General features: G+C 40.0%; 1 protein-coding gene across 1 annotated transcript in view; it reads left to right on the plus strand.

The window, feature by feature from the left end:
• cpamd8 (C3 and PZP like alpha-2-macroglobulin domain containing 8) overlaps positions 1-18669 on the plus strand; it is a 44127-nt gene extending 25458 nt beyond the window's left edge. The window contains exons 28-44 of the mRNA XM_088004958.1: positions 191-272; positions 4070-4226; positions 5347-5421; positions 6780-6945; positions 7301-7387; positions 7506-7642; positions 7920-8075; positions 8693-8755; positions 9640-9902; positions 9989-10076; positions 12266-12340; positions 12430-12535; positions 12708-12818; positions 12894-13106; positions 14500-14571; positions 17382-17577; positions 17696-18669. Of these exons, the coding sequence (XP_087861084.1) occupies positions 191-272; positions 4070-4226; positions 5347-5421; positions 6780-6945; positions 7301-7387; positions 7506-7642; positions 7920-8075; positions 8693-8755; positions 9640-9902; positions 9989-10076; positions 12266-12340; positions 12430-12535; positions 12708-12818; positions 12894-13106; positions 14500-14571; positions 17382-17577; position 17696 (2048 nt within the window). The 3' untranslated portion in view covers positions 17697-18669. The remainder of the gene's footprint in view (positions 1-190; positions 273-4069; positions 4227-5346; positions 5422-6779; positions 6946-7300; positions 7388-7505; positions 7643-7919; positions 8076-8692; positions 8756-9639; positions 9903-9988; positions 10077-12265; positions 12341-12429; positions 12536-12707; positions 12819-12893; positions 13107-14499; positions 14572-17381; positions 17578-17695) is intronic.
• The last annotated feature ends 2192 nt before the right edge of the window (positions 18670-20861 follow it).

The raw sequence follows: 20861 nt of genomic DNA on the forward strand, positions 1-20861 counted from the left end.
TCTCTCTTTTTACATTTTCTTCCATTAATATCAAAAGTAGTTGGCTGGACAAGACTTTTATTAATACAACACACTGGTCACTCTACTCATGAAAATAAGAGTATTCACAAATTCTGCACGGGAAACTCAGAGAGTTAACCTTCCTGATATTCTCCTCTTCACAGCAAATCTGTTCTCTGTTGTCATCCAGGTTACCAGAGACAGCTGACCTATAAACGGCAGGATGGCTCGTACAGTGCATTTGGTGAAAGGGATTCCTCAGGCAGTATGTGGTAAGCAAGTGTAGTAAATGAGTTGTACATGCATACACGCAAGGAGCAGCAGAGTCGTTCAGCGTTTCCTGAAATAAAGGCATAAGAAGAAAAAAAAAATTATACAAAATAAAAAAGTTAATTTAGCATGCAATTTTACTTATTTACTAAATGAAATGTTTATTTTATTTGAATAAAGTAGTTTTTATTTTTCACACAGCCAGAAACGTATCCCTGCGGTGTGGAGTTCCTCTGCTTGTAATTTAGGGTCTCATTCTTAATGTTCGTTCCTCCTGTTGATTTATGAGCTCAGGTGGGTATTGTGATGTTTAATAGAGCTGAGACTGTAAAACAGCAGGCTTTATAAACGACAGGCAATTGAAAACAAACATTATGATTGGCTCCCCGAGGCAGGTAAAATTCATTCTCATCAAAATTGACCTATGCAGTTTTGACCCTGTAAACTCTAAATGCCATGATTGGAGTCAGTATTATTTGTTGTCTGGAGCCTTTACCTTTTCTTTCTTTTATTCCTTGTAAAGTAAAAGTTATGAATACTATCTAATGACTCCTTATGCTTAGTGTAATTGGTGATATTAAACTGTTGTGGTAGGATTTAAATCTTCTTAATGAGAGCATGTGAGGATGTGACAAGCAGTAGTTTGGGGTTTTCTTGCGGTGCTCGGGGCAACAAATGTGGTTTGTGGGCACTAAATAAACAGTGAACTATGAGTAAACCTGCAACAGACACTTTATAAATCAATCAGCAACATATTAGCCTCCAAAACAAGCCCGGTTTTTGTTGTTGTGCCAGAGTTCATGAGTGGAGCAGTGCTTTAATTGCCTGCTGTAATGTTGTGTTAATATTTCCCAGCATTTAAAACACATTTTACAGGGGAAATTGGTGGAATATAGTAATTCAGAATAAATGACAGCAGCTGGCAGTGAATTAGGGTGCAGTATTTACCATTTTCCATGCCAGGGCCGTTAAAAGTTCACAGAATTAACCTAAAGCTAAATGACTGGCACTAGGACGACTCTTGCTTAGAAGGAAGAGCTCAGTATTTTTGTAGGTTAACCAAAAGGATTGACTGTTTGTTTTTTTTTCATGAATTGAGCCATACTTTAAGACTTAAATCTGCAGCATGCAACTTTTAAAAAAAATATATGTTTTATTACATATTTGTTAAAACTGTTACCATGTTGCATTTCACATAGTAAAATGTTAAATTAATCTCCTCCTCCTCCTCTCAAATGCAGAAATGCATTGCTCACTGTCAAAAACAACGGATCAACCTTTAATTTCCCCAGCATATGTGTTAATGTTTACTTGTTTAGTTATTCCATTTTATTTGGCTAAAGATAAACTGAGACAAGATACTGTGTGTCTCTACGATCTGAAATCACAGAACTTCAGACAGTATCAACAATTTAATTTATGCTATCAGTCTTGGTCTGGCTAATCTAAATTATGATGATTCATTCTTATCTACTTGTATTCTGTTCTAAAGCTGAAAAAAATAAGATTTTCATGAAGTATGATAATTTTTATGGTCTTGGGAGGGGGGATTTGTTTTCATATGGATATTTAGATTTTGTGAAGTTTTATGTATGTAAAATTTTGGTATATAACAAAACTGGCAATGCTGTTATGTAGTTGGAATCAGATATTTACATTCAACGTATAAAAAGGTTCATATATTTTTCTCACTGTCTGACATTAAATCAGACTGAATTCTTCCGGTTCCATTGCATTTTTTATTCATTCACAAGGAGAAGATATGTAATTTAATATAAAATTCTTATCTACCTTACTTAAGGGACACTGTAAAATATACACATGTTGTAGATACTACAATACCCTCAATAAATACAAATCTGATGCATGTATCTATTCAATTGATACACTTAACCAATTACAAGTATCAGTTAAATAGTTAGCCATTGCACTTAATAGGAAGGCCTGTTTTGGTACAAAATGTGTGTATTAGTCTAAGAATAATGCAAAAGACCTTGTAAAGACCTAAACTGAAGCTGGTAAGAGGGTGTTATTACCCATACATTGGCTGAAAGTCCACTCAGAGAAACAGAAGCCACTGACTTACAAAAGCAACATTAAAACTCAGATTAGAGTTTGCAAAATCCATTCAAGGCACAAAAATGTAAATTTTTGGAAGGAACTGAAATATAACTGCTTAATGATCTTTGATGAGTTTGGAGGAAAAAGACGGACACTTCTAAGCCTGGGAACACCATCCTAGTTGTGCCGAATTAGATTTGCACCATCATGTTTTGTGGGTATTTTTCTGCATGACAGACTGCTGCATTTCACAAAGTAGATGAGATCAAGAGGGCATTATTACCAAGTAAAAAAACACACACACATAAAGTTATGTACAATCTAAAAATTGGTTTTCAAGAAACATACTTTTGTAATAAACTATGTAAATCTGAAAAACATTTGTTTTTTTAAATAAAGCTTTTCTTTATTTTTACAAGCTGGTGCTCTCAGGGAATTTGTGTTTGTCAATAGATTCCTATAAGGCTAGGTGGCTAAATACCAGGTCTACACACTTTACTTCTTAGTCCTCTATCTTTTTAGTAGATAATGTTTTTCCATAAAGTAATCATCCAGAGAGAATCTGGACAGCTTTAAGTCCAAATCATAACATTCCTAGTAAAACCGCAGCCGGGTTGGATTTATCGTGAAGCCTCTTTTAGATACACTCTCAGAGAGTGGAGCTGGAGAGGAGTGATTTTTACGTGTGAAGTCAGAAAACAAGGAAAGAGTAAGAAAATTACTAGAAGGATTCTCCAGCTTGTGGGTTGAGGGGCGGAAGTCAGCTTCCCTTGTGCTTCCTTCCTTTCCCAAAGCACTTCACATTTACACTCTCCAGAGCTTTTCCTTGAGGGTGAACATTTAAAGCCAGAACTGTGGCATCAGTTTTGTCTCAGGGGAGAAATAATCCAGCTTCCAGTCAGGAAAGATTTTATGTTTTTGGTTTATGAGTGTTCGTACCATTCTTTTTTTTCCCCCTACTTATTCCCCTGTTGCTATTTTCTTGGATTATGATCTCACTTATGGGCCACATTAGGAAAGTAAAGTGTGACCTGTTTGTGTTTTCCTTCCTTTCCATCTCATTATTCTTTCTTTACTTCGTAAACAACTTACCTCACCTATAGTTACCTAACTCTGGTCAGAGTTGCTGTAATGGAAGACTTGCTGTCACATCAGCTATTGGCCAAAGACAGCAGCTTCCACTCAGTACCAGGAGGTCTATTGTTTATGTATATTTATGAGCTCAGTCATGAACCCAGGACTGACCTGGCTGTCCTCCATCGCTCCACAGACTCTTCTCCGCTGAAACCGTAGCTCGCGAACCTTCATTTGCACTCCTGGGCCGTCCGGATTCACAGACCTTCATCCCTAGGATCTGTGCTTTCATAAGTTGAGGAATGCTTTTGGGGAATGTTTTACTCCCAACCAGAAACATGCTCGATTGGCTTGTGTGCAGTTTCACATTCTCAAGAGCACAGCTGTTGCATCCGGTTGCACTGATCAAACTGCCCATCTGCTCCCCTCCTCATTCCTTTCTTCTTTCTTTCCATTTCATCAAATCATCTATACATTCCTGTCCTCTGATGACAAATTGAAAGCGGGTGGCTCTTTGAAAAACACTTTAATATCCAGTTGTTGTCCTGTAAGGGGTGATGTGTATTTTACAGATGTTTGTTAGAAGGTACTGTGAACTCTCATTAAGGATCTTAATTTTTCTTCCTCTTACCTGCTCTTTCATCTCCGCTCACCTGTCCTCTAGGCTGACAGCGTTTGTTCTGAAGTCCTTTGCTCAGTCTCGGGGATTTATCTTCATTGACCCCGAAGAGCTCCGGGCAGCCAAGTCCTGGCTCATCAAACATCAGCGAGAAGACGGTTCCTTTCCTGCTATGGGACGCATCCTCAATAAAGACCTGCAGGTAGGCCTGTGTTTGGATAGATGTAAGTTTAAAGCAGTTTGCCGTTTTTCTACCTGCCAATTTAAATTTAACTCAGCAACACAACAAAGAAAATAGAAAGCTGGCCGTTGCTTTGTCTTATTTAAGACTTAATGAACTTAATCAGGTAATCCGTGTTTCTTTCCAGTACTCCCCATCTGGGTTTGTTTGCTAGTTTTCCGTCAAATGGTGGCTCACATGTAAAGAAATTGGGTTCCACCCATGAAAAATGTATCTGTCAATGCCAAACAGCTCATTCTGATGTGTTGTTTATTGGACTGTATAGTTGATGTTTGAAGGTACATGGCAGATTGGGAATTTAACATCTTATTTATTTTACATGCGCTACTTCCTTGCCTGAGTAGTGCATGAAGTACTTGCCCGAGACCTCATCCTAATTCTGGATGCCATAGACGTCACACACTGCTGTGTGATGATATCCTCACCCAACACAGCCACACTGGCAGCCACTAGGTGTGTTGGTCTCTCTGGTGTGAACAGCACATTTTCTTTTCCTCCAAGTTTTGTGGATTGTCCCTGATAATCCCCACTCAATGGAGGTGAGTGTTGTCATCCTGGAGGACTGAAATTGCCCTAATGGCACGGATTCCTCTCAGATTAGAGCAGACGCTATCTGACCGGTGCTCACAGATACTGTTAATCAGGCGCCTGATTCTCATCTCCTCAAGTAACAGAACCTCCAAGCAAGACTCCCCAGCAGAAAAAAAAGCTTTTTGGCAGTTTTTAATGGGCTCAAGTCTGCTACTCAACAAATGCAGTTTCTTTACAAATGTGGCATTGATTAAAGAAAAATAACCTGGCTTTCCAACTGTTATAAATGTTATTTCCAAGAAACAGTGTTTCCAAAAGAAATAATGTTCCTTTTGAAACAAGATTGCATCCACCCAACTATCCATCCCCCCATTCATCACTGCTGTAATGTGCCAGTGATGTTAAAGATTGAGTCTGAATAACACGGTCACGCATTTGATAAGGTTACTTTTAATGGCTTTATTAATGTAACTTTTACAACATCTTTTTGGTACGTACTTAAGGGGAGGATTTGGGCATTTATGAGATAACTTATGATGTTCTTTTGTAGGGAGGGATCCATGGCAAGATATCTCTCACTGCTTATGTGGTAGCAGCTCTCTTGGAGACGGGGATAACAACAGAGGTGAGTTCAAAAACATGTTTCTTCCATTTAACAGTCAGTCCTCAGAGGGAGTTTTCTGATGAAAAAATAGAGTTACATTTAAAAAATCTAAACTAAAAATCAAGTTTAATACAAAATTTCCTGATGTGGAATTTGATTGATTTATTTATTTTTGTTAAGTTTACTAAGGGAGGTTTTTTTTATCATCACAAGAGTAAACACCCAGGGTTATTCCCGACCCACTTAAAGAAGCGAGGGAGGCCCATCCCACCGGGCCGGTTCGTGTATGGACGTATCGATGCATTCCCGAAAGTTGTGAAGATGGATGTGTTGGCAGTCGGCCCACTCACATTTGTTATGCCCCAGCACTTTTAATGTACCTGCTTCAAAACATTCAGGCTGACATGCAGCAGCAGTTTTAGCCTCACAAAACACACCTCTTTTGTGCTTTTCTCACTCTTTCATCCACTCTTCAAAGGACATTTAACCATCTTGAGTTTTTTTTCCAAAAAACTTCCCCTTCAGTAAAATCAGTCCTCAGAAGCTGAATATCCAGGATGCAAATTCTTGAAAGTCTTTGCGTCTTTTCTTACCAGTTTCCTAAGTAGTTGAATTTATTTGGTATTTCATCTCTTTGGCCCGTTTCCATCCGTCTCTCCACTTTCATGCCGCTGTCTATCTCCACAGGGATTCTTCTTAGAATTTGCCCGTCTAGAGTTGATAAAAAATGAAAAGGTATTCTTAACTTCAAAGCCATACCTTGACCTCCTTTCCAGTTTCCATTAATTAAAAGGCAACACTGCCAATTACAGCAAGATGACTCCAGAGGACTATAATCTAAATGGATGAGAAGAAAGTAAACTAAACTTTCTAAAGGACAAAATGAGTGTTTATATAATAGCTCAATTTGGACAGAAGGAACGGTTGAGCCATTGTATGACGGACGGCCGGTTCAAAAGTAAACCGGAGGTTTTTGCATCTGAATTGAGGAGATGGTAGGTTCTTAATATGCCAGTAAACACAACATGGAGAATGAATTGACAACTTCAGATGTGGACAGAGTTGTTGGTCCCTCTTTTGTTAATCTAACTTGGAAAATTTCAGACAAATTTAGCATTTTTATTTGAGTACATGTATCTAGTGGGTAAAATAAGAAGAAAAGAATATGAACTGTAACTTATAACAAAAACAAAAATCATATATATATATATATATATATTAGATTTATTTATTACCCCTTAACTATATTAAGGACAACGGTGTCCTCATGACTAATTGACAAATACGTAAACGTTTTAGGGGTAACAGTTATTGTGTTAATGTGAGTTTCTGACTTTAATCAGTACCCTATGAGTTTCTGACCCTACTGTTTTGTACAGGAAGAAAAGGTGGCAGTGGCTAAAGCCAAGGACTTCTTGGAAAGCAACACGTATTCTGCTGACGACCCTTACACCACAGCTCTGTCTGCATACGCCCTGTCTTTGCTCCGCAGCCCTTATGCTCCGTTGGCTCTGCGTCGCCTCAACCACATGGCCATCACTCACGGTACTGCTACCTCTGTGATTCAAGTTCAAGTTCCATACCGTGAAAAAAAAAAAAAAAACATATTTGCAAAAGAAATAAACAACAAAACAAGAAAAAAAACAACCTGCATTCAAGCTGCAGTAATACTCCCACCAAGTGTGAGGATGAGTGATTAAAAGCATGTACAGAACTCCACAGAGATCTCATCTTATAAATGCAATTTCCCTCACGGGACCTGAGGCGAGTGTAGCTTAAACAATTAGCAAGCACAATTTCAGTGACAGAAACAACGCTTAGGGCTTATTAAGGCAACATTAAATTAAGATTGGTATCGATTGTTGCAAACTAGTCTATTAGTTTCCCTTTGTTATCGCAGATGGGCTCACCCACTGGAGCCTGACTGGCAGCACAGTGACAGACGAAGATACTTTCATGGGCTTCAGTGATGGTCTCGCTCAGTCAGGTACCTTTTGGAAAAATTTCTGGGGACTGGCGTGATTGGACTGTTCTAATTCTAGTTTTAGTTCCTGCAAATAAAACAACCCTGAGAATTGTCTGTAAATGTAGCTGTTTGTTCCAAGTTGTGTCAGCAGAGGTGGAGATGACAGCCTATGGTCTTCTGACCTACACCGTCCTGGGTGACGTTGCTTCTGCCCTGCCTGTGGTCAAGTGGCTCTCCCAGCAAAGGAACGCTTTGGGTGGTTTCTCCTCCACACAGGTAACTTTGTAAAATGTATTTCTTGTTTGTTATTTTTTTAGAATAGACATATCTTTTATTGTCCCACAGTGGGGTAATTCAGGTGCACCAGCAGCAAGGTATAATTAAAACATACATATTCAGAAAAATATTTTTCTTGATGATTCTTTCTCTGATGTAAAAAAAAATTTTTGATAACCTGAAACATTTAAGTGTGACCGAAAAAAACGAGAAAGACTGTTTGACCCAACACTGTACTTGTTTCTAAATGTGTGTTGCGCTAAACCGATCTCTTCAGGACACGTGTGTGGCTCTGCACGCCTTGTCGGAGTACGCCATCCTTTCATACATAGGAGGGGTCAACCTCACCATCTCTCTGGCCTCCACCAACCTGGACTTCCAGGAGGCCTTTGAGCTTAACCGGGACAACAAAAAACTCCTTCAAAGGGCAAAGGTGAATGTGGGTTAGAGCAAATGCTCTGCGTGTTTAGTTGCCTGTTTTGCCGCTTCGAGGCTGCTCACTTTTCTTCCGCACAAATGTAATGGAAACACCAGTTTGGCATGCTGATAATTAATACACTTTATCGATGTCATAACCAAGACGGATGGGGCATTTCATTCAGTTAAGCTGCAATGTATATACACGCCTATCTAGTGATTAATGAGCAGCTATTTGTCAGAGTCAAGCTGTAATCTCTGTGTTCTGTTTTTACAAATCAAGCCCGGGTGGATTTTTCCAAATGTGCCTTGTTGGTTTCTTGATTAAGGATCTGTGCTTCACTGACATGTTTACTCACACATTAAGCAGACTTGGCAGTGAGGGGTTTATCTCCCCTGACTGCATCGCCTTTCAGGTGAGAATGCAAGCAGTTCCTTTGCCAAGCATGTTTTTTCTGCTATGATTAGGGGTGTCAACTTAATTAGGGGCAATTTAGGGCTGCTGGTAAGTAGCCAGGGAGCCACTAGCATCAGTGCAGCAGCCTACAGCATTCATTCACGTGATAAATGACTCAGTCACCTCTCCCTGCCCCCTCTGACTCTTTGTTTCTCCTGCTTTTTATTTTTTTCTAGATACCCAGTATCCCCACAGGCCTTTTTGTCAGCGCCAAAGGTGAAGGCTGCTGTCTCATGCAGGTATTAGACGCACTCAAGCTTGTGTAAATGCCTGTTTGCCGTCTTGGAAAATTACCTAAATTGAAGCTCTAATGCTATGGCTCACAATGATCTGCCAAAAAGAGGTGTGTCACATGCTGCTGCAGCAAGTTAATGAAAGAAAAAATACAAAATCAAACTCAGAGTTGATTGTTAGAGGGTATTTTACTGGTTGATTCAAATGTTATGTCGTCAGTAGAAGGTTTTTACCTTGTATTTCTCATCAACTATGTTGATAATTGTTCAGAAGTGAAATGCAGTGGATTGTCAAATATTTTTACAAAAATGTAACTGCAACTGAATACGATGATTTTTTTTTTTTACAGCTTTCCTTTGCAGTTTTTTTATAACAACAACTTTCACTCAATCCCCTTTTTCTGTGCATCAGCATCTCTATGGCAGCCCATTAGCCAAGCCACACCTGGGCCATGATTAAATGCAAGAGCTGGGCAATCAAATAGTCCCCACCTGCACACGTTCATAAGCACACTTTCAGAATTACCGTTTTGTACTTTTTCCGAATTTGTAAGCCATGCTTTTCAAAAGTATTCATATCTCATACCCTAAGAGGACCAAGGTAATTCTGGAGGAGCTGCAGAATCTTGTTTTTCAGGTGGAAAGTGCAGGACAATTGTTAGTCATGCACTCCATGCATTTGACTTTTTTGGTGATGGGGAAGTTGGCAAAAAGAAACCCACAAATGGCTGTTTGCCACAAGCCATTTATGGGATATGGCAAACATGTGAAATAAGGTGCTCCAATCAGAGGAGACCAGATCTGAGTAATTAAAAAAATATATTATATGTTTATAAAGATGTGGTTTATCTTAAGCATTTTCTGCTTCTTTATTTTTGGTCTGCCTGTAGATCGACGTGTCTTACAATGTACCTGACCCAGTAGCAAAGCCAGCTTTCCAACTCAATGTGGATCTGAAAGAGCCTTTACAGGAGCAACGCCTGCAGCCCTCCTCCTCATCTTCGACTTCCAAGCACTCTGCGTCACGTTCCCGAAGCCGAGCCGACAACCGCTCTGAGCTCAGTCGGAAGCGCCGGGCTCCCATCGACGATGACGACCCGGCGGCCCACCAGGACAAGCTGAGCTTCCACATCTCTTTAGAAGTTTGTGCTAGGTAGAGACTCACAGTGTTCAAATGTACAGAGCTGATTGGGGGTGGGGGATAATTTTGTTAATTTTTTTTCTAATCTTCTGGTCTAGGTGGCTCCATTCAGGCTCATCCAACATGGCAGTCATAGAAGTTCCCATGATTTCTGGTTTCAGAGCTGATGTCGAAAGCCTGGAAAGAGTATGGAATCACACATGCACCACTCACTGTTGCTGCTCCTCCAAGTAACAGAGCAATAATACAAGTTATTTGCTTTATACTCCATGTATTTTTATCCCACCGTTGTATCAATCCTCAGAATAACAAGAAAAATCATGTTAAGATGCTGCTGGAGATAGTAAGACAGCGTAATTATCAGTGAAATGAGTTCTCTACCGACTTGGACTGAAAGGCCAATGAGAAAAGAAATGGTCGATCCTCCAAAGGCAGAGTAAAAAATACATAACATTTCAATGAAGTCACACCCACACTTTACAGACATACAGCGTAGCATACACACACACACACATAGAGTGGCTGTGAATCATCTGGTCTCTTTACTTTGAAAAACCAATATCAACCCAGCTGGAAGCAGTAACACATTAACAAACAATTAATCTGTTTTTCTTAGGCAAAGGAATGAGTAACTTAAAGCATTATTAGACGTCGGTTGCATTGGTATATTGAGGAATGCGTGTAATTAGAAAGGTGGCAGCTAGTATGAAGTAGGTTTTGGGGCTGAATCCAGGTCAGCTCCCCAGTCACCCATCAGAAGCATGTCCCTCATTACTGGGCTGTAATAGGGCCTCAGTCTGCAGGCTTCCATTACTACAGAGACACCTCTGTGGCTACCTGGAGCAATGTAAAACGTGCACACACACGCACACACACACACGCACACACACACACACACACACACACACACACGCACACACACACACACACACACAGCGTGCTGTCAGTATGTCACTGGAGGCTGACCTGAGTTGTGGTGCCTAACAAGCTGAGTTTAAACCCCTGCTGGCCTCCCTTGGGTTTTACTGCTGACTGTCTGACTGCCATTCACATTCCTCAAGTTTACAGTGGCAACCCTGGCTTCAGCTTGGCCTCATCTTATTTCATAGGTGCTGTGGACATAAGTGATTAGTCCAGTAACTGCTCAGGGCTCCTGTCACCCTGACATAACGAGCTGTGATTCACAGCCCAGAGGACGCTGTGAGTTTAGTGTTTGAGTTGCAGAAGTTCACAACCGGTTTGCGTTGCTATACAGAACAAACAATGCTTTTTTTTTCTTTTTTTTTTTTTTTAAGAGTGTGTGACTACATACGAGTGTCTCTGTGGCGCCAGCTCCAGGTGAGCACCTCATAAACCCCCCACTGTCCCAAGACTGCCACCTTTGACTGGGGGAACAAACTTATGTTTTTTTTTTTTTTATTTTATTATTATTTTCACACAGATTCACAACAGTGTGCTCATTACTCTTTATATCTGCCAGTCATTTTCTGCGGAGAGCCCTTACAGTCACCTTTCTACTGTTTCCCACGAGGGCAGCTTGAGTTGAAGATCATGACTCAGACAAGTAGTGGTGTAGTGATAAAACACGTAGAGTCTCTAAATTGGGATGTAGACAATAGGAACTATTTAAAGCTTTGGTTATGGATCTACAGCATTTATTCACACAAAATATATTTTCGTCTGTGTGAGAAGTAGCTCTGGGGTGGGGTGAGGTGGAGCTGTCCAGTTCCCTGTGGTGCTGATTGCTATTAATATCTATTAAGACGAATTTTATACATTTCCATTTATCACAATTTGATTTAAAACTGCAGATAACTGCTTTTCAACTTCTTTGCTGCAAATGTCCCCATACGTCTCTCTTGGACAATTTTCAACTTGCGAGATTAGGAAATCAAGCAAAAATATGTATCAGTCGTAAAAGTGATTTTGTGAATTTGAAACATGCAATAAAAATAGTTATGTTTAATTATATTTTGCCTCCTTGCTAAAACGATTTCTTGCTAAATATACAAAATTTTTCATGAGGTGGTGAAAAAAGTATCACACTAAATAGATGTGCTCAAAATAAAGGTTGCATTTTTCCTCTTTTTTTGTTTAAGATTACATTTGTCTGCTATAGAAGTTTAAGTTTATTTTCCATATCTTTATTATGGGTGCGAATAAATGTGTTAACTTTTTCGACTCGCTCTATCAAGTCTGTAGTTTAATTTCTTTGCACACAAACCTTAAACCTGCCTGAGGTGATTCTGACAATTTCATCTCAAATTACCTTCAGTGTACAAATAGTTTGTATAGATTTACAATAAAGAGATCCATTGAGGTTTCAAAACCGACCCAAATTTTGACAGATAATTGTTTTCTGTCTCTCTTTACAGCTGATGATGGATAAAAGAGTGGGGTTGAAGAGATATGAGCTGAATGGCAGAAAAGTCTTGTTCTACTTTGATGAGGTATGTAGAAATAAAGGTACGGATTGACGAACAGTTTGAATGATTCTGAGGTGTGCAAAATCTCAGATGTGCTACTTTTTGCCCCTTAGATTCCCAGTCAATGTATGACATGTGTGGCCTTCCAAACTATCAGGGAATACATTGTGGGCAAGACAGCACCTGTTCCGGTCAAGATCTATGATTACTATGAGCCAGGTATGCCTCAAATTTTTTTTTTTTTTTTTTTTTTTGTGCAGTTCTGTAAAATGTTAAAAACCAAAGGATCTAAATTTCTTCCTGTGTGGACTAAGCTTCCTTCTTTGCCAAGTTTTTAACTTTTAACGTTGTAAAGCAGCAAATATGGTGTTACGTTGTGCTCGTCATGCAGCTTTTGAGGCCACCAGGTTCTACAACGTTAGCGAGAGCAGCCCACTTGCACGGGAGCTGTGTGATGGGCCCACCTGCAACGAGGTCGAGAGTTCAACGAATCAGTGGATAGGTGAGAAACACAACAAACGCACAATTATTTGCATGCACCTTAGTTGCTCCTCTGTCATCTAACCAATTTCTGCAGGTTTTGTGCAGGGAAACCAATGCAACAATGTGCTAGGCTGCCTGGAGCAGGAGCAGATCGAGCGCTGCACGTGTTACAGGGACTGTGGCTACGACGGAGAGCCCGTCTGTGGGTCGGATGGGCAGCTCTACCAGAACCAGTGTCAGATGGAGGTGTCTTCTTGTCGAAATGGGACTCGCATCAAGCAGGTCTCCGTGTCCCAGTGTTCACCCAGTAAGTGCTCAAAATACTCCGTGTGGACTTTCTAATTGTCATTTTTTTTAATACGCAAATTATTACACCTAAAGCCGAAAACTAAAAAAGTAGCTCATCTTAAATTTTTCCAGCTAGTAAAATGAATTTCTTCAGCTGAGACAGTGATGCTGGTTGTAGTTAAACTGAATATTCCTGCAGCTAAATCCAGGAAGATGTTGGAACAAATCCTGCAACATTTTGACTTTTGAGATGGGTTAAGTATTCACCTTCCGTTAAGACAACAAGCCTAAATATACACACAGATAAAATAAAATCAGATTTTATCTTATTGTTAATGTCGCAGAAAAAACCCTGTATTAAATCTAGTGGTGAATTGATGACTACAGCTATAAAATCTATTTTTTTATAAAGCAGTTGATTAGAATCTGTGAGTAATAAATTGATACTAAGAAGCACTGTCCATCCAATGTGACTGAGCTATTTATAAAAAAATTAAAATAAATAACAAAAAATAGGGAAAAACATCATTAGATGTGCAGAGCTGGAATCAACTTACCTCAAATTCTTGCAGCTGTTATTACAGAGAAAGATGACTGTACAAAACATTGTCTCAAAAATATTTATTTGCACAGTTTTCAGATTTTAGTGGTCGTAATGTGACAAAATATGAAAACATTCAAGGAGCAGAAACACTTTATTTACTTTGCCGTTTACGGTTGCATATCTGCTCCATGTGAGGCTGCTGTGTATACGTACATTTTGCTTTGCAGCTCAATTTTATTCTGTCAATATGTGCGTGCACCTGCAAATGTGTCTGAGCCTTGATCTGAGCTCAGGAAACAGCTGTTCAGGTGACGAGCTGATTACTGGACGAGTCCTCAGAGGAAAATAAAAAACTTCTGCCCATCTTCCTCCCCCCGTCCCCCCCAACCCTCACTCGCTCTCCGTCATATTACAGGGCTCTCTCCAAATGACAGAGTGCTTTTGTCCTTCCTCAGAAATCCTCGTCACATTCCTTTCCGACGCACAGCCCAACAACAAAGGAGCCTTCATGTTGCGGAGCAGATTGGGGAAAAGGCATAGACAAAACTTTGGTGGGAAAAGTCCTGAGCCTGTGCCAAGTGTTTCATGCTGTAAATGATCAAAAGGACTGACGCGCTCCCTGACCTTGTTTGTTTGTGTATGCTTCAGTGGGGGCAGATTTGTTTCACGGCTTCCTCATTTTGAGGAAAGAAAAGGAGGCTGTTATTGTTTCCCTCGTTTGTGATTTGGCTCCTTCTATTTTTGGAGCGATACATTTTGACGAAAAGTCTTTGTTAGGACTAAGGAAACCAAGCTGTTTATCAGCGAGAAAGTGGAAGCCACGTTTATGTGAATGACCTAACGTCTGTCTCTGTGTGTGTTTGTCAAGGTAAGACCATTGAAAACAACCAGCCAGAGGTGAACCAAGAAACCGAACAACCTTCGGTGCCTGTACACGCAGGTAACCATACCACACCTTCTCTCATATACCACATCCGCAGTTGTCTCCTGATCCTTCACATTCACGTCTGGAAGAATCGGCAGCTGTGTTTACTAAAAGAGGCTGTTATTCTGCTTGTGCAAACTTTCTTTATCAGTCAGAGGCAGCTTGTCATGTCAGATTAATGTCATTTTGTTAACATTTACAACATATTTCCACACGCTCCTAATATGCAAAACGCAAAGGTGTTTGCTATATGCATGAACACCTTTGTGTTTATATTTACTCTGAACCAAAACTTGTATGCAAAAGACTTGGATTTGGGCCAGGGGGCTTTACCCTCCATGCACAAAAAGAAAAGAATATATATTTTAAGTAAAGTATGGTCACATGTACTTTACATGTGACTATACATGTAAAATACATGTATAGTCACATATACGGTTAAATCCAGACGTAAATCCAATTGAGAATCTGTGGCACGATATTTATTTCTTCACAGATGCTTTCCATTCAGTCTGACAGGTGTATTTTGCAAAGAAGATTGAACAGGAATCTCAGTCATTCATTTTTGAAATCATACATCATTTTTCTTCCACTCGCCAAATATTCTCCACTTTGTGTTGGTCTGTCAAGTGAAATACCAATGAATGAAATTTATGGCTGTTGCGTGACAAAGCACAAAAAAAGTCCAAAGAGAAGCAAGCAGGACTAAACAAGAGAACAAGGAGCAGACACAAAGGAAAAGGGCTGAGGAGATTAGGGTTAAACTGATTCCTAGGTGTGTGGCGGCACATTCCCCTGCCGCCACCTCACGTCTACAATCAGTATGATAAATGGGAGGATAGGTTTCACACCGGGCCTGCTTGTTGCTGTCAGGAAGCTTACCTTTTCTCCTGATAAGCAGCCAGAGAATCGCTGAAAGGATGTTTCTCTGCGTGGATGTGGGATGTGAAAGTATTACCTTTTGGCAATGACAGCATGAAAACACATTACTGAAAGTGTCAAGTTCTCACACCTTAATGCTTGTGTGTGTGTGTAAGGGGAGGGTGGGGGTGAAGAGGTGTTCATCATTTTTTTGGACACATAACATTAAGTCCTATCTACAGTTTCTTAGCGGTATCCAGGTGTGCATTTGTGCATGCATGTTTGATGTCGCATGACCTGCTCTGACTTGTTTCTCAGCCTGCAACTCCCAGTAGCTGCTCCTCACAAAGCTTCTCTCAGTCAAAGGTCTCCCTCAGTACAAAAGCGAAATGCTCGACACAAGAATGCGGTGCACAAATGCAGGTATATGCCTGTCGCTTGCGATCAAAAGCAAATATGCAAAATGTTAATTATTACATCTCATGCCTTTTGCAGTCTCTTGAGCCACCACTGACACACACACACAGCTATAGTGACGCTTTAGATTTATTATTAATATAAACTGTTAAATCACCATCTCTGTAAACCATTAAAGTTCAGTCTTCTGAGAGCAACAAGAAAGCAAAAGGTAAAAATGAGTTCGGCCAAGAAAATGAGACGCACAGAAGGAAGCTGGAGCTCTGGAATTGCTTTCCGTGTGCAGACTTGTCTTATTAGTGAACCTGCTGCAGCGGTCAACATACAGTCAAATACAGACTTGAAGGCTTCATTTGATCTGCGGTATTTCTTTTATCATTTGTTTTGGGTCCTACATGTGCAAGTCTTTAAATGTGGGGTTTCGTGCAGAACGTTCCACCAGAGCCATTTTAGAGTGAAACTCTAATACCTCTAGTCACATAAAACACTAAAGAAAAATAGGCTTAAAGTCACATGCTGTGTCAAACAACTTACGGAAGGGGGCCCCCTCCTGGTCAACATTTGGAACTCCATCTTAAGATACGATGTCCTAAATATTAACTTTTATAATCAAGGCTGTCTCATAATTCCCTGCCCTTCACACAAACAGCAGCTTTAAATTAGTCTCTGTCTCTGGAGAAATGATTCTGCAGCTAAACCAAGCAACCAGAAAGACGATTAACATGAAAATATCCTACCATCAGTCTTTGCTCTTTCTGTAAAATTGCAGACCTTCCTTCATGTTTTTCTTGAAGAGGACGCTTCTTTCCTGTATTTCTCTTGACAATGCCTCAATATTTGTAGCAGCAGCTTCCTGCATGCGAGACCAGTGGACCCCCAGTGTTCGTGGGGGACACAGGCCACAGCCACCTATGAACTGATAAATTCCCAAATACTTCAGACCCCCTACACAACATTTAATAATGCCTATTTAATAGTTCAAACACCAAATATACCTTGATATGCATTAATATACACAGTGGAAACTGTCTTAGTACTACCACAGAAGCTAATATCTACAGTCTTCCTTATTTCCTGTCTTGGGCGTCTGGCTACTCAGCTCCAAGGAAAGTGAATGGTTCTCTTAAACTGACTGCCTTGCAAATGCCAGCCAGTACCAGGTCACTTACCATTGTATTTCACTTACCTAAATGTATTCTCTTTCAAATATTTTAGATGTTTTATATATATATTTAGAAGTCTATGGAAGAAAAAAACATCCATGAATACTTTAGAACTGCGTTCCACAGAAAGATCTGTGAATGGGTGAATCTGCGCATACGAGGGGCTCCACTGAAACGCAAAGAGATGATGGCAAGTAACCAAACTCCCAGCGATTCTTGGCACATCTCACTTGAGATGATTTGACATCTACAATGCTACTAAGATGGTCATTTATTTCCCAACAAGTTAATTCCTCCTTTACAGGGTGGATATTGTGATCACTCGTTGGCCGTACTTGTCTGTCATCAGCTTTTATTTAACTGAATGTGTGTCTGTCCCTGCAGGTGAAGAAGAACAAGGCTCCATGCCAGAGGTGTCCTACTACTCCTATGAATACGACTCTGATCCTTTCCTTGCTGACGGAGAGGGAGGGGACCATTTTGACATACCAGAAGGTGGGGGAGGTGTGCAGCATAAAGTGCCCCTACACGCAAATACTCAGCTACCCACAATGGACACAAAGAGCACCCCTGAGCGATGGTATGCGCGTCTCTGAATTAGATATTCCTCCGGTTGTTCTGACCGGAACTACCTGCGCGATTTTTTTGAGGTACTCTTGTAACAAAGTCGTTTCTCTCCTTTTCTTTGTCGTCCACAGAAATACCCAGAGGGAAGCCATACGCCCACCTTAAAATTGTACCATATTTTGTGAATATGCTTGTGAATGGAAGGAAAATGGAGACTATGCAGACTGGCTTTTACAGAAAGTTGGTGTGGTCTGGGAACTGAGTTTTTGTTGCTAGTTGAATGGAGTCAGAGTGGATGCTTTTATCATGTGTGTCTGTTTTTGTGTGCGGTAGGATGTGAGTGAGAACGATTTGAAACGAGAATCCTCCAGACCTTTTTTACTCATCAATAGTCAGCGTAGACTCTGTATCCAGTGTGCTGCATTTATAATCACTAGTTTGTAATTACACTCAATGTTAAGCAATATGTTTTATTATATTTTCTATCTGTGGTATTTATTTGTAGCTAGAACTCCTTATTTCTATTTTAAAGTCATTACCTGCCCACACAGACTACTCCCCCCCCCACAACCCCGCTGTGGTTCTTGATGTGCTTATTTAAACACTTTTTTTTTTTTTGTTTTGGCTTTAACACCGAATAACTGAAAGGTCTGATTAAAATTATTGTGCTGGTATGCTGCTGGAGAAACACATATGCTAACCATATGCTTTACAGAAACATAAGCTGATGTTCTTTTTCATTGTAAGATGCTATCTTCTACATTTTTTTTTATTTGTTGCACAGCTTTGAAGAGACAGGAAACATAAACTGGGAGCACAGGTCTCATCAAACTACAGACTTTCAGGTTGCTGGAACTTTTGAACGTCGCTGCATTTGGACTCTGCATTCGTCTCTGAAACTACTCAACCACCATCTCTCACCATTCACCTTACATGCCAGGAAAGCTGATTGTACAGATCATAAGCTATTTTGTTGTTGTTCAACTAAAGGACGTTGAGGAAATCGATTGATGTAAATGTAACAAATTTGACCAAATGTAATCCTGATTCATATCAAAATACTGTTTTTGAAACAAATGAGAATAAAATTTATACACAAACCAGACTTTTGTTTCTAGGACTGAATTTATGGTGAGTTTTCTTCAGGTCAAATATATCAACATCAGCAATTTGTTCCTTAGCTTCTGCGGGTATTTTTGGTTGGATATTTGACCATGTGTTTTATCAGAACTGAAAGAGTGAATTTAAATTAGTTGGTGGCTTTGCGTGTGCTTGGCTTTAAAGCACAGTCAAGAATGGAGCAAATTTAGAAGGTTCATGTTATTTTGCTCCATTTCCTCCAAAAACAGTTTTGATTGAGTTGAAGAATAGCGAGATATTCCAACACTGGCTGTAAAATAGTCCCTCAGTATGATGCCGCCGCCACCATGCTTGACATTTGTACAGTGTCCTTTCACCTTGTCTATTCCAAAGGTTTTGCTATATTGGCAACAGTTGTCTGAATACGAAACCTTTCTTGCTTTTAATGTCTTGAGAAGATTACCTAGAAATGTCGGTCTTCTCTTGGGATGCAGCTTTCTTTTCTGACCTGCACCGACTCAAAGTTTATGTTAAACTTTCATGATTGTGTACAATGACACTGGCGTTTGAGCAACTAGAATTGGGTCAGTCAACTGTGGGACCTTATATAGACAGATGTGTGCCATCAAATCCAATCAGCTGAATTTACTAGGTGGACTTCATTCAAGTTGTAGAATAATCTGAAGGATGTGAAACAGCTTCTTTTTTTAGCTGCATACTTGAGGCATAGTTAATCACATTTAAACAATCACAGTTGTTTAAATGTGATTTCTTTGTTGTTTTTTTGTTGTTGTTTTTTTAATGAATTGGCAACAAACTAGGAAAAAAAAATCTTCCACGTTATCATAATGGGTTAGTTGTATGTAGAACAAGGGTCAGCAACCTTTACAGTCGAAAGAACCATTTTTGCATTTGCATTTTCAAAATAAAACTTAATTTTACAGTATCATAAAAGAATAACATAAAACTTTTATGATAGAAAAATATGCTTCTTCTGAATAATGATAATATTTGTAGAAATAACTTGTTTAATTGGTGTCGTTTTGCTGTAGAAAACAGAAGAACTTGTTAAAAAAGAAAAAATAGTTTCTTTTCATTTCTACACTAGCTTCATATTTTTGGTTCAAATTGTGAAAAAGCTGCTGTAGATGAATTACAAGGCAATGACGACCGTACAGTTCTAACTGGAAGTGTGTGCCTGAAAATATGGATTTACATCACATTTGTTTTCACATCACCAAAGCAACAGCTGAGAAGGGAGCTAGACCGTGTTAAAGTTTAATGTTTAGCGATTGCACTTGTCACTAGTCGGCCCCCTTTGTTACCTCGACCTCCAGCAGATTGCAGGTCAGACCTCTGTGTCTCTAATCAATACGATTAGATACAATAAAAAAAAATAGCTAGTGTGCTGCTGATATTCAGCCACAATGAAGACAGTGCAACCAAACGATTATAAGAAGATAAACTCAGAGGCTGCTGGTTCAACCTCCAAAAGTGAAAGTCCGATACACCAGACAAATACTCTGGTGGCTGCTGCATCTGTTGCATCCAAGCGTTCACGATTGATCAAAACATTTCTCGACAACAAGCCACCGCTGCAGGGGGGCTGACTGCAACAAGCTACCCGAGGCAGTCTCTGTGGCAACTGCATGCATGGCTGAAGAGTGATGTTTCAGGTCAACGCTCCAATGGGCAGAAAGAGTGAAAAGAGGAAGGGGGGAGACGGGGATCTTGGTTCCACGCTTTGCAGGGGACAGCTAGCATTACATGAGGGTGAATCAGAGTGATGACATTGTTTCTAAGTACCAGCTCAGTGCACCTATAAATGTCCAACCCTTTTGGGACGGAGGCTATTCACCTGTCTGAGCTGCTTTGGGCGAATTATTGATACAAAAGAGGCAAGCTGGCAGAGGGCTACAATTTGAGCTACAGGGAGGAGTCTAGTGCATTGTTGCCATTTTGATGTGCATTACTGGTGTCAGGTTTCCCGATTGTTTCAGAGGAAACTAGGGATTGATCCTGAATGGTTGCTGAAAAGTTCTCCATGGTGGGATAAAGCAGAGAGAACGATGCATCGCTGATGCTCATCTGGTGCATGCCCTGCTTCACCTTTGGCTGACATGAGAATTTGACTTCAATGAGGTGCATAACTCGCTTTTCCGTCGTTTTTTTTTTATTATTATCATTATTTTATTTCCCACATCCATGCAGTTTGAC

This window comes from Poecilia mexicana, unplaced genomic scaffold (genome assembly GCF_051168715.1).
Source record: "Poecilia mexicana isolate PSO_F unplaced genomic scaffold, ASM5116871v1 scaffold_4, whole genome shotgun sequence".
Lineage (NCBI taxonomy): Eukaryota > Metazoa > Chordata > Actinopteri > Cyprinodontiformes > Poeciliidae > Poecilia > Poecilia mexicana.